Source organism: Camellia sinensis, unplaced genomic scaffold (genome assembly GCF_055761805.1).
Source record: "Camellia sinensis isolate YWXY unplaced genomic scaffold, ASM5576180v1 Unanchor2, whole genome shotgun sequence".
Classification (NCBI taxonomy): Eukaryota; Viridiplantae; Streptophyta; class Magnoliopsida; order Ericales; family Theaceae; genus Camellia; species Camellia sinensis.
Window position 1 is genome coordinate 19,917,501 of NW_028129079.1, and position 14,327 is coordinate 19,931,827.

At 32.5% G+C, this 14,327-nt stretch overlaps 1 protein-coding gene across 1 annotated transcript; it reads left to right on the forward strand.

The window, feature by feature from the left end:
* Window positions 1-4,048: 4,048 nt before the first annotated feature.
* LOC145815470 (uncharacterized) lies at window positions 4,049-5,751 on the forward strand. The gene is made up of 4 exons (XM_082912218.1): window positions 4,049-4,254; window positions 4,354-4,571; window positions 4,788-4,798; window positions 5,101-5,751. The coding sequence occupies exons 1-4, from the start codon at window positions 4,049-4,051 to the stop codon at window positions 5,749-5,751; spliced, it is 1,086 nt and encodes a 361-aa protein (XP_082768344.1).
* Window positions 5,752-14,327: the final 8,576 nt, after the last annotated feature.

A 14,327-nucleotide genomic window follows, 5' to 3' on the forward strand; every position in this document is an offset into this window, starting at 1 on the left:
CCTCAAGTGCCCAATTACCCACTTTCTCTTCTCTGCTAGACATGAAGCAACATACCCTCTCTTTTTTTCTTTTTTTTTTTTTGGTTGAGAAGCAAAATACTTTATTAGAGGGGAAAATGGCTCCACGGTCAGGCTTCTCGTGCCATAAAGTGCACTGTGGAGTTTTTCTCTAGACTTATGCTTAATGAATTTTGAGACAAATCTCAGCATCATTCTCAAGTTCCACGAAGTGAGTGGACCCGATCCTGAATCAATTTCCTTTCCCAATCTAATATGCCTTCAAAAGCATCTCCTAGAAGATTCTCAAAGGGCTCCTTCTAAGGATCATTCTTAGCCAAATCATAAGTAGCTCCACGAATTGCTTTTTTATTGGGTCTACAAGGTCTCTTTGAAGTAAGCCTATAAGGGCTCCTTCTAAGAATCATTCTTAGCCAAATCATAAGGCCAAGTTTGGCTAACCTAAAAAAGTGCACTTATTTCATCTTTTTATCTTTTTTGGGTCACATCAATCAACATCTCCTCTCTATTTTTTCTACACATAATACAAAAAAAGTCAAAAAGTGCACTTATTTAGTCTTCCCAAACTTGGCCTAAGTAGCTCCACGAATTGCTTTTTTATTGGGTCTACAAGGTCTCTTTGAAGTAAGCCTATTATATACTGTGTTCAGTTGTGACAATAAAAAAACCAGTCTTAACTAAAATAATATATATATATATTAGGAATTTTGAACAAGGATTTTTTTAATTTTTAAATAGGGAACAAGGGATTAAGCAGTGAAATAATCACTAAATAACTAAAAAAAACCATGCTCTACAATACAAATCAGTTTAGACTTCATTCCAATTACCAGAAGAAACAAAAGAAAAATAGTGAAACATATTAACAAATTGATTGGAAAACATAAATCAAACTGGGATAACATATTGAAGAGTTGAGAACTTACATCTATGTCACAAAATCAAAACATGTAAGCAATTGCAACAGCAGAAGCTCTCCTCAATCAAACTGTACAGTGCACATACTCTTTTCCTTTTCCCTCTGACATGGCCTATTCCAAAGATGAAACAGCTTTAGGTAATCCACTTTTCAAGGAATTTGGGCCAAAATATCTTGCCTTCCAATACATAAGATGTAGTCAAGTGCCCAAAAGCACCAAAAAGCCACTACTAATGCCACTTTCTTCACCCTCTCTCCTCTGCACTATTAATCTCTCACCTCTAATATGTATGGTTGTGTAGCGAGAGGAAAAGGATGTGAGAGAGAGAGAGAGAGAAAGAGAAAGAGAGAGAGAGAGGGAGACCAAGTCCTTATTGACTTGGCGCATAGAGAGTAGGGGTCATGGTTGTGTTGGTCAGTCACGGGCAGTGATGTTAGTCTTGAACAAAGGCCTTTTTCGTCTTTTCGCAGGCCAAAACAAGCGTAATATGGTCATTTTCTATAGGATACTAACGTCGTTTGCGTAAAATAGACGAAATGAGGGAATTTTGATATTGTCAAGTAAGGCAAGGGAAGTTACTGTAATTATTTAAACCACAGAGGAGGTCCTTGAATTGATCAGAAACCTCAGAGGAGGTAAATGTAATTTACCCTTTTTTATATTATGTGACAGTTATTGTGATATTTACAGTATAATTTTGAACACAAGTTAGTTTTAAGAATAAATTGATAAAAAAAAAAATTGAAACATAATGGGCCAAAGTAGGGAAAAAATAAACTCTAAAGGCCAAAATACAAAAGTGACCACACTTAAATGGGGCAAATTATAATTTACCATATCTTTTCACCTTTGATCCTTTAACTCGAATGTTTCCGTGTAACCAATCACCATGATCCACGTCAACCAATTTGTGAAATTTCACACTAAGATAGTGTTTATTTCACTGAAATCAAACGATTATTCCATGAATATATTAATTCCTATATTTGGTTGATTCAAAAAATAATCACAAATTGCATTACAAATTTAATCATCATTTATCATTTCAAGGGAATAGTTATTCCACGTGAAAGCTTAATGAATGATGATTATATTACATTCTAACTCATTTTAATGAACCAATTAAAGCATAACTGTTAAATTGAGATTAAAAGCTTTATTTAAACAAACAAAAGTCGAATAAATGGAACATTGTAATGTTTCAAAAATAAAGAAAGAGACATATTAATGATTGGTTTGATCTTCCAGACAATTACGTAATTTTTGTTCTCCTCCTATTAATTCAAATTTGTATTTGTTTATTTGTTATATACATATTATATCTCATGCATCTCTACTTTTATTTATTTAATATCCTTTATTTTTATCTTTCTATTGCTCTTTTTATTCAATACAATTTGATTTCAGTTTCGCATAGTAAGAAATCATCATGGTAGTGAAATTATACAATAACATTATATAGAGTGATTGGAATTTTACGGCACAGTGAAATTACATAAATAATAGTGTACATAGTAAATTTGTACTATATTCTATTGTATTGATAATTTGTAATGTCTTTTAGTAAGTGAAATTTCGATCATTGAAAATGTTATTACAGAATTGTCGAAAAAACAGAATACAACGAGGGAGGTTTCTTAAAAAATATCGTCGACAATCGGTTGACACTGTTAGAAAGTCAACGATATCACACAGAAAAATGGCACAAAAAATATTGACAGTAGTTAAAGATAACGATAATAACAGCAATAGGTGTAATGAACTAAGGATAATTTGATACATAAAATATTTAATGTCATTCAATTAGTAAATTTTTAATTTCTAATTTCTTTTTAGTCAAGGACCTAGAAAGCAAAAAAATCCTTAAAATAAATAATTAATTACCTAAAAGTCCTATCTATATATTTGATAGTTGCTTAGGTTCTGGCAAAAAGTTTTTAAACCAATAAGTCCCATTTATAGGTAAAAAGACGTTTTTGCCCTTTAACCCAAACAAGTGTATATATAATAGCATTGACGTTATTTACTAGAAAGAAAAAACAAATCAGTTATGGAAGTACATGAAGATTCAAATCGCGAAGGATTTTGAGGGATTTATTAGTTTGGTTTGCTATTATACATAAATTGATTTCTCGGTTTTGACAGATTCATAATTGAGGCTTTTTGAGTTAAAATCTGTTGGAGTTTGTTATGTGCGATTTCGAGTTATTAATTGAAGAATTGATATGCTGGTTTATAGGTATGTATTGTTTAGATTTTGTATATTATGTGTTTTTAGAATTTTTTTTAGTTTTGGTTGAATTTATTTATGAGAATATGTTGAATAATTTCGATTTTTACAAATTGAAGATGTGATTTCTTGGTTTGGTTTAGTATTTTATGAATTGAAAACATGATTTGTGAAAACTGAGAAAGCTCTTAGTATTGTTATGAAGTATTTGTTCTGGTTTTGTAGTTTTAATAAACTGAGTATTGTGCTAGTTGTTATTGATGTAGTCTTTTTTTTTTTTGTTTAGATTGAAAGATGAATGAAAGTTCTACGAGTGTCCTGATTTTTTTGTTGTGCAAGTATAATGGTTGCACATTTGCAATTAAGATTGATCGAATTGTTACATATAATCAGTTGGTTGATAAGCTATAGAATTGTTGTTGGCATTAGTTATTCATTTTGATTCAAAGTGTATTGATGTTTTTGTGAGAGGAAAAACTCAACCATTGACTGTGGTAATATCAACAAAAGATTGGATTATGGAGAAAGAGAGTCAATGTTTGAGCTTGAAGTTTGTGATATTGCATTGTCTTATAAAAACAATAAGTCTATAAACTTGTCAAACAGAGCATCTATATCATCCAATAGGAATTTGAGGTTAGAGGTTGAAGAAGAGGTTAATATGTTATCATCATTTTGTCGACACAAGGAAAAAGTACTTTTGTCTGCTGGTTGGGCAGTTAGTATTACATATGTAGGATAGAAATTTGAATGTGGAATTGTTGAATTTCGTAATGCATTGTCGAAGTTTTCTATTGATTGTGGATTTGAGTTCATATTTGTTAAGAATGATAAAGTTCATGTTACCGCACAATGTTTGTTTAGAGAGACAAAAGGTTATATGTGGAATGCTCATGGTAAAGTGAAAAATGCTAATGGGTTCTTTTATATAAGGAAGCTTAACAATGTCCACACATGTGGTGCTGAAGTACGTACGATGAATCATTCTCGTATGAGTTCTGATTTAGTTGCTGATTTGATTGTTGAAGGTGTTCGTGATAATCCATTGACACGTCCAGTTCATGTTGTTTGGGATTTTAAGTTGGGGTATGGGCTTAGAATTAGTTATCGTTAAGCTTGGTTGGGGGTAGAGAAAGCAAAGGGTGATATTTTTGGAGACTACTTAATGTCATTTGACCAATTAAGATGGTATGTTGATGTTGCAAAGAGTTGTAATCCAGAGAGTTACATTGAGTTTGAGTGTGACGATGATGCTAAACGGTTTAAGAGATTATTTGTTGTTTTTCATGGTTTCATTAGTGGATTTGATTATTGTCGACCTCTTTTGTTCTTTGACAGCACATTTTTTAAGGAAAGATTTAGAGGAAATTTACTTGCCGCTACAAGAAAAAATGGAAATCAAGGTACACAAGAAATCTGTTTTCTCTATTCTAGAATTGAGAAAGTTCTCAATTAGAAATATGATTGCATGTTTTAAATTTTATATAATGTTGTTGCTGTATATATATTTTTTATTTTTACAGTTATCACTTTAGTGTTTGATATTTTGAATGTTAAAGTGTTACCATTTTCTAAGAATAACAAAATATTCTCATTTTTTTTTTGTTTTGTACATGTAGGGTTCTTTCCTGTTTGTTTTGCAATTGTTGGCTTAGAGAATCAAGACAACTGACCTTGTTTTTTGGAGCATTTGAGTACAATTGTTTCACCAGAACGAAATATTACATTCGTGTCAAATCATAACCATGGATTAGTTGAAGTTTTGCCAAAGGTTTTCCCAATGGCTTTCCATGCTTATTATTTATATCATTTGAAGATGAACTTGAGGCATCATTTGTGTGGTATGTTTAATGGATTGAAAGAAAACCTAATCACTTTGTTTGGGAAATGTGCATATGCTCCAATTTTTATCAATGTTTGATTGAGTTAAAGACTGAAGATGGGTCAAGAGTTGAAAAATTTTTAGATGGCATACCATATGATCATTGGAGTAATGCATATTTTCGAGGGCAACGCTTTGGAGAGATGTGGTCGAATGTAGCTGAATCTTTCAATTCGTGGATGCGGGAGGAACGACATTTGCTTATCACAAAGTTGATTGATAGTGTAAGAATTAAGTTGATGAGGAAAATTACTAAGAGAAAGGAGCTTGTTAAGAAATGGAATGGTGTGATATACCCCAAAATGGAGTCTGAGTTGCATGATGCTTTTAATACTTCGAGGCCATGGATTGTTAGTTCATTTGGGAATGATGTCTATGAGGTGTATTCATATCCATCTATTTCAATTGACATTAGTAGACCAATATGTTCTTGTGACGAGTGGCAGTTGAAAGGGTTTCCATATGCACATGGAGTTGGTGTTATACAAAAGAGTAGACGTGATTTGAGTTTATTTGTTGATCAACACTTCTATGTTCAAAGTTATCGTGAGTCCTATTATTTTCCCATATATCCTGTTCCTTTAATTTGGAAACCAGATTGTAATGTTGATGATGATAGTGATGTTGTTCTTCCTTCTTTGTCTAGGACGCAATCAGGAAGGCCAAGTAAGAAGGGATTCGTTCCAATGGTGAGAAAGTAAGTCAAATTGCTTATGGTAGATGTGGTGTAACAACCCTCATACTGTTTACTGATTAAGGACTGATTGATTACCGATAATCACCGACTACTGCTAAACGAAACTGATAACTGACTGATAATCGAACTGAATGAAATACTGAACTGACTAACTGAAATTGAAACTGAATTGACTGAGTATATGTTAGTTAATTGCATTCTATCTGTTTGATTGTCTGATTATCTGTTCATGTTTATATGTTTAAACTGCTAATTGAAGGCCTTATCGGCGGCCGAATTAGAAACCGATTGATGTTCCGTGACCCTCATAATTAATGTGATTTTATTGTGTATTTATCTGAAAACTGATTAGGTATGATTAAATTAGATTAAATAAGCTAATTAAAGAGTTAAGCTTAATTACCATATTGCCACCCTTAGTGGCCCACTCAACATACATGTTTGAGCCTCATTACACCTTGTATCAAAACACATTTTGATCAGCCATTTTCCTTGCTTTAGCCGACCTTGAGAGGGAGAGAGTGAGTTTCATCTTGCATTGCTTGGAACTTGGTAGAATTGCTTGAAGATTGAAGTGTGGATTGTTAATTTGAGCTCCTAGACCTTGAATACAAGACTAAGGTAGGACATCCATCTTCTTGTTACTGTTCTTGAGTTCATCCTTGCATGATTCATGTTAATTTGTAGAGCTAAGTCATGATTTGGTTCATTAATGATGGATTGAAGATCATTTCTTGCATGCATGTTGGTATTGTTGCATTTTGAGGTTGATTACATGGACATTAGTGCATGCATGCTCATATTGTTGTTATAGACCATGTTTCCAACTGGTTTGAAAAGAAATGAGCTCATTTGATCAAGCTTTGGAGCTTTAATTTGGTTTAAAACTCATACATGACATGTTTGAATGTTGTTCTTGAAAATGGGTTTGAATGTGGTTTTAATTGACTCACCTTTGGGGCTTGAATTCATAAATTGAGCTTTGAAACTTGTTATACATTGAATTTAATGATGTTTTCCAGAATTTGGGCCCAAGAGGTCGAGTTTGGAGTGGTTGAATGCTTGGTTTGAGCTTGGGAGGCAGATCTGGAAATTCCAGATTTGGCTTCCTCGCTCGAGCGAAGGATTCCCCGCTCGAGCGAGCACCTTTGTCCAGGGCTCCGCTCGAGCGACCATCGAGCGACGATCGCGCGTAAAATTTCAGCATCCAGTACTTTTACTGTTTTGCAGACCGCTCGAGCGAAGGATTCCTCGCTCGAGCGAAGCCTTTGATTTTGGACTTACGCTCGAGCGTAGAAAGTCTCGCTCGAGCGAGACTCCTATTTTCAGCAAACTTTGCGAAATATTTTCTAAGTGTATTTTTGCATCCTCATCACATCCTAGGCATTCTTAGGCCTAGTTTAAGACATCTAGATGAGGATATCGTTGTAGAACACACCAAGGCAAATTAGGGATTAAGTTATGAGATTTCCCAACTGTGTAGCTTAGTGTGTTCAACCTGTGAACTGTGTAGGGTTGGCAACTGGGGAGACACGCTCTAGCATACTGTAGCCTAGAACTCTGTGAGTAACAATTGTGTAAAGATATGTTCAACTGATATCTTTTGAATACTGAACTGAACTGTTTACTGAACTGGTATTATTTACTGAATGAATGTATGTCCTTTATTTCTGAACTGTACTGTGGCATCCTTAGTACCTACGGTTTACTGTTACTGTTACTGTTACAGAGATCTCTGTCGGTTCCCTCGTGGAACCACTACTGTTTACTGACTGATGGCCATCATTATTGTTCGGTCTTTTAAGACCTACTATTACTGTTATGCTAATGGATGTACCACATATGACTGTTTACTGTACTGAACAACTGAATGACTGATTGAAATGAACTGTTTTCATACTGTAAGGACATTCATTCTTAACCCCTTTACATATTGTGTTATTCACTGGGCTTTAGCTCACTGCTCATATATATATGTAGGTGTACAGGCACCAGATCGGAGCTAGGAGCGTCAGGGTTACTCCAGTTTTGTCAAGCCAGCCTTTGCGCCTCACTGCGAGGTTCCGAGTTGCCATGCTATGGCTTGGGGGTGTTTTGTTTGTTTTCCCCCCCTTCTGTACTGTCTAACTGTTCTGTATAGACTGACTGTTTACTGTACTGTTATACAGGGATTAGGTCCCTGTACTGTGTGACTGTAAATTTCGTATAGACCGTACTGTTTTGTACAAACGGAATGTTTTCTGTACTGTTATGTAGGGTTGAGTCCCTAGTTTGAATGGATGTGAATATTGTGTATACTGTTCTGTACTGTCTATGTATAAATATATGAAAAGCCTTTTTGCATACAGAATGTCACAGCTCAATGGACACTATTTATTTACTGTATTGGCTTCCGCCAGGCCCTGTACTCTGCTTTACTGTATTACTGTTCTGCAGGCCTTCGGTAATCTCGGATTACTGGCCGGTTACGGTGCTAAACCCATAGGGCCGGGTTTGGGTCGTGACATGTGGGAAGGTTGGCAATCACAATAAGAAATCGTGTAAGAAGGCTTTGTGATTTTTTGTAGCTGTTTTGTGATTGTAAAAATTTCATATTCATAAATTTCTTGAAGTAGCAGTTTGTACTGTTGAGAGCTGAACAATAATCTTCTATGTTTTGAATAAAGTGATATTGAATTGAAAGTGAAAATATTCTTAGTTTCGAATTTTAGTTTTGAAATTGTTTGTGATAATATTGTTTGGTTGGCGTTGTGTTTATTTTTAATGTGAATTATTTGTTTGCTTGATTTTTGTAAATAAACTTCACTGTTGAATGTGTTGTTTTGAAATACTGTATAAAAAAGTGAACATATTCCCAGTTTAAGTTTTTAGTTCAAAATAGCTGATTTTGTGATAATAGTGTGAGGTTTTTGTTATGAATTGGAACTAGTTATAAATGTGATCAATTGAATAGATGTGAATTAATATTCTAAATAGATATGATCAATGCTCTATGTTTTGAATAAAGTAACAGTGGACTAAAAGTGAAAATATTATTTGTTTCGAATATTAGTTTTTCAAATTGTGATAATATTGCGAGGCAACAAATAAATTGTATTGATAATATTGTGTTTTTGAAAATTGAGTGAACATTGTATAAAACTGAAAATATTCTTAGTTTTAAGTTTTTAATTTCAAAATAAGTGATTGTGATAGTATTGTGAGGCAATAAAACACTGTATAAAAACTGAAAATATAAACAAAAACATCAACAAAGCACTGATTGTGATACAGTAAAATCTTGTGTCCACTATTTTCACATGTAATACTATTTTCACTTTTCCTATATAGTAGTGTGAGAAACAGGATAATAAAAGCTGAAAATATAAACAAAAACATCAAAAAATGCCTGGTGCATATATCTTTGAGAGTATGACAAAATATTCTATTACACATTATAGAAATTGTAATATGTTTATGAGGCTATATGCTTGCAACTATCAACAAAAACATTAGTCATTGTATCAGAGTGTGACAAAAAAGAGTTCATTGAATTATACATAAAAAAAGATTTCATTGAATATTGTAATCTTGACTGTACTCGACTCTGATTGATCTCTATGGATCACTGAGGAACTCATGTACCATGTCTGCTCTCAGTCTTGTGGATGTGACTGGTAGTAATGTGTTTGGAATTGGTTGATGCCCTATGTATTGTCTTATGATGTAGCAAACAATAATTCCACAATCAGTCCTACATAAATTATTTTTGACACAATTAGAGAAAAAATAATTTTTTTTGAAAAAGATATTAAAATTTGTTAGTTACAATAAACATAACATACGTCATTGCTTCTTGTTGAGGGCTGTCTTTGACTGATTCAATCTTCACATCAGGATTCTATGCTTTTTCTGCTTGACAAGGTGAATTCTTCATGTATTCATTGACATTTTTTGCTGTAAAAAACATCAATATAAAGTATGTAATGATTTACATTTGATTATTGTAATGGTAATCTGAAATTGTTCTTACTAATTGATATATTACATTGTAGTGCTTGTTTTTTCCTTTTCTTGGTCTCAAAGAGTTGAAATGTTTCCAAGTCCCAAAGTGTTTGTTGATAACAAGTAATGTCCAGTGATTGAAATTGTGGATAGGGATATGGATGTATCTACATGTGAGGGATTCTTGCAAAATATTTTTCAAAATATTTTTTCTTTTTTTTTTTCTGAAGTTTTCTTCTTCAACATTGGCTGTTTTTTACAAAAAATATGAGAATATTCACAGTAATGGTACGAAACTCATTATTCAAATCTCGATCAAAAGCAACAAACACATGATTAAGTACGATTTGTTACTCAAATTGTTTCGAAACCTAAGTATATTCCCAGCAATGATACCAAACTCAAAATTTGAGAACATTCACAACAATGATAACAAACACAAAAAATCAATTTTGAAACCAAAATCGAAAGGAAGATAAAGTATAGAATTAACACATGTACATTTATTCCTTATCCAATATAGACTTGACAGTACGAAAGACTTGCCATTGTACTCAGCTCCGTCACTAGAATTCTGTACTTGTGGTTCTCTTTCAAGAATCTCAGCATATGCAACAATTGTCTGTCAAATTGGAACACAAAAGTGATGTTAATAAATTAATGAGAAGTTTTTCAGTATTAAAATATTGCAAATTTTATATGTACATAGCTGGATATGTCGTTTCCTTTTACCAAACTCTTAATTTCATTAATAAAGACACAATTGTCATATCTTGCATCAAACCATATACAAGCACTACAAAACAACAAAAAATGTGTTAATAATTAATTCAAAATATTTTTTGAAAATAGAGCTATTTCTCAGTTTCATTTCATATTTTGTACTATATGAAAAATTACAAGATTTATGTAAGATTATACCTTGATTCTGTTTGTTTTTCTTTCCAAAGAATTTGTAGTTTATATTTATCTTCAAGAGTTAGCAATTGAGCCATAACATACTTGTTAGAAATTGTCTCATTTTTGTGTTCCTTCTCTTTCTCAACTTTAACTTTATTGTCTCCATACTCATAATCTGATATCTCAGTAGTCTCCCTTGCTTTAGCTTTGATCTTTTTATTCATGGAATTCTGCAGATTTGTTTGTCTTGATTTTGTCAGATCATCGGCTTTTATTGCACAAACTTGTTGAGTTAAGTCATGGACCTCTTCCTTCACTAATTGATTCTGTAACTGAGAATTTTGACAATCGTTTGCATTTGTGTTTGTTTCACAATCTTTTGTTGTAAAAGTTTGTTGCGTTATCTCATGGACCTCTTTTTGATAAAGCTCTTTGTCCACCACTTTTGAATTTTCATGGACCTTTTTCTGCACCACTTGAGAATTTCTATCATTTATAGTATGACCTACATTCTCTGCATCTATCCCGGAATTCTTTCCTTCATAAACTTCTTGGGTTATCTCATGGACCTCTTTTTCAACCAATTGGTTATGCAATCAAGAATTTTCATCTTTCAATTGTTGTATTTGTGCTGTGAGTAGCCTGTTATCCTCTTCAAGTTTATTTACGTATACGGTCTTCACTATGTTGTCAAGTTGCAAATTGTTGTTCTCAGTTTGAAGTTTCTCAAGTGTTTGTTGATGAATGTGTTCTTCTCCCTCAGGTGCATCATTGATCATAATGATGCACAAGCCATCAAAGTCTTCATTTGTGTCTTGTTGATTAACATCCCATTCATCTCTCATGTAGCTGGCAATTTTTGTGCTTTCAGAATTTTGCAATTTCTTATTTGTTGGCTTTTGTTGTTGGTGGTGTTCTTCAACATGTTGACCATCTTCTTCTTCTTTTTCTTCAGTATTTTCAGCATCTTCTTTTTCTTCTTCTTGTTCTTCTTCTGCAATATCTTCTTGTTTTTCTTATTCTTCAATATTTTTCAGCATTGTTTTTTTCTTTTTTCTCTTATTTTTCTTTTTCAGTGTCATCAAGTTCTTCATCACTTTCCTCACTCAATTAAGCAATAGTTACTTGTAGGTCAACATACAATAGATATTAGTTTTTGAAATAATTGAAGTTTAGGAAACTAAAAAGTTTCTCAATAATAATTTAGTGCATAAAAATAGGGAATTTTCCTAACTTGAATTGAAATTCAAATGAGATGAGGATGTGACCTGTTTTGTTGTCAGTTCATGTAGTGATATGACTTTCATACGTTTGTGTAATTTGATAAGATTCCACTTGATCACACTTGGGCATGTTTCGCTTACTTCAGGGTGGATGATCAATGTGTGCTCACACAACCAATACTACAAACAAATATAAAGAATCTTTATCATTTGAATAAGAAATAATACTTTTTGTTATTAACAACAAACTAATAAAATAAAGTAAAGATGTCCTTATTAAGAGAGCCGTAACATATCCTGTGACTTTTGCTGGAGTTTTGTGGTATTTTTCAATTGAAGACATCAGCGTGTTCCTTATTGCTTCTTCCCAATTGTATTTTCTCATTGATTTTATGTCTTCTATGTAATTAAGAAATACCCATCCGACTGTTGTTCTTGATATAGAGAAAAAAAGCTTCAAACAAGTATACATACATAGTATCCTAATTACATCTTCGGTGTCTTCTTTCTTGTTGCCTTTCAATGCTTTTGCAACAAGTCCATGATGGTTGTGCTCGATAGCCTTTCAATTTGTATGGATCTTCTTGTCAGAAATGACGATATACTTTTATTTCCATAACCAAGATGCATCGGCTCATCTCCACAAGATATACCGAAGATGGACTTGATGTCTTCTATTGTTAGCTTTATAGTTTATGGTCCTCACTGGAAAGAACCACTGCTGCTTGGTTGGTATGTTTGAATTATTTTGAATGCAATATCATCATATTTTCTGCATTGTTTATAATTCAACTTACTCTTCAATATTGCATCAAACAATAACCAGAATGGGGTTGTCTTCAACCCTTTAATATGCTCGTTCCTGAGTTTGATGTGTTGTAATACTTTCACTATTGTCACCATGTTTGATTTGAAGTTACTCTCCATTCTCTACGCTTTCACTTTAGCTTTTTCTCCTTCGAAGTTGATTCTTTGTGCTTTCTTATTGTTTTCCTTGCATTGCTCTTCAGTCTTGGCGTTTTCATGAGTTGATTTCCTGTACGAAAAATCAATATAGAGAACATATTAACATTGAGAATATGTCCTAAAAGAATCAATCCAATGTCATTCTCATGAAGTCTAAATTTGATAACATTCACGGCTATAAAAACAAAATCAACATTGAAATCGAAAATTGAAAGCAAGAGAATATTATTAACTAGGGATTTTGACTCAAATTCATTCAGAATTTGAGAACATTGATAGCAATCGTATCAAAATAAACAATGAAACCTAAATCAAAAGGAAGAGAACATGAATAACTAGAGCTTTTCAGTGAAATTGATTCAAAACTTGAGAATATTCACAATAATCATGTCAAACTCAAAATTGAAACCTAAATTGAAATCAAAAGAATATGATTAAGCCTGCGTTTTCACTCAAATTGACTAAGAATCTGAGAACATTAATAGCAATCGTACCAAAATCAAAATTGAAACTTAAATTGAAAGCAAGAGAATATGATTCATTAGGATTTTTTTCACTCAAATTGACTAAGAATCTGAGAACATTCACAGGAATCATACTAAAATCAACATTGAAACCTAAATTGAAACCAAGAGAATATGATTAACTAAGGTTTTTCACTCAAATTGATTGAAAATATGGAACATTGACAACAATGGTACCACACTCAAAATTGAAACCTAAATTGAAAGTAAGAGAATATGATTAACTAGGATTTTTCACTCAAATTAACTAACAATCTGAGAACATTAACAATAATCGTATCAAAATCAATAATGAAACCTAAATCAAAAGGAAGAAAACATTAATAACTAGGGTGTTTTAGTCAAATTTATTTAAAACTTGAGAACATTATCATCAATGATACCAAAATTAACATTGAAACTAAATTGAAAGTAAGAGAATATAATTAACTAGGGGTTTTCACTCAAATTGACTAAGAATCTGAGAACATTAACAACAATAGTACCAAAATCGACATTGAAAGTAAATTGAAAGCAAGAGAACATGATTAACTAGAGTTTTTCACTCAAATTGACTAAGAATCTGAGAACATTAATAGCAATGGTACCAAAATCAACATTGAAAACTAAATTGAAAGTAAGAGAATATGATTAATTAGGATTTTTCACTCAAATTGATTCAGAATCTGAGAACATTAACAGAAATGGTACCAAAATCAATAATGAAACCTAAATTGAAAGCATGAAAACATGATTAAGTAGGGTTTTTCACTCAAATTGGTTCAAAATATGAGAATGAAACCAAAATGATTAGGGTGCTAGAGCTACCAAACATGATTAACAATGAAACCTAGTTAATCAATTGTACCAATTGCTTTCAGATTGATTCAGAATCTGAGAACATTCACAACAATTGTACCAAAATCAACGCTGAAACCTAAATTGAAAGTAAGAGAATATGATTAATGAGGATTTTTTACTCAAATTGACTCGAAATATGAGAA

Coding starts and splice junctions, on each gene's coding strand:
- LOC145815470 (XM_082912218.1), top strand. CDS start 4,049: ATGTGGAATGCTCATGGTAAAGTGAAAAATGCTAATGGGTTCTTTTAT. Junction 4,255..4,353: donor GTTTGGGATTTTAAGTTGGG/GTATGGGCTTAG, acceptor TGACCAATTAAG/ATGGTATGTTGATGTTGCAA.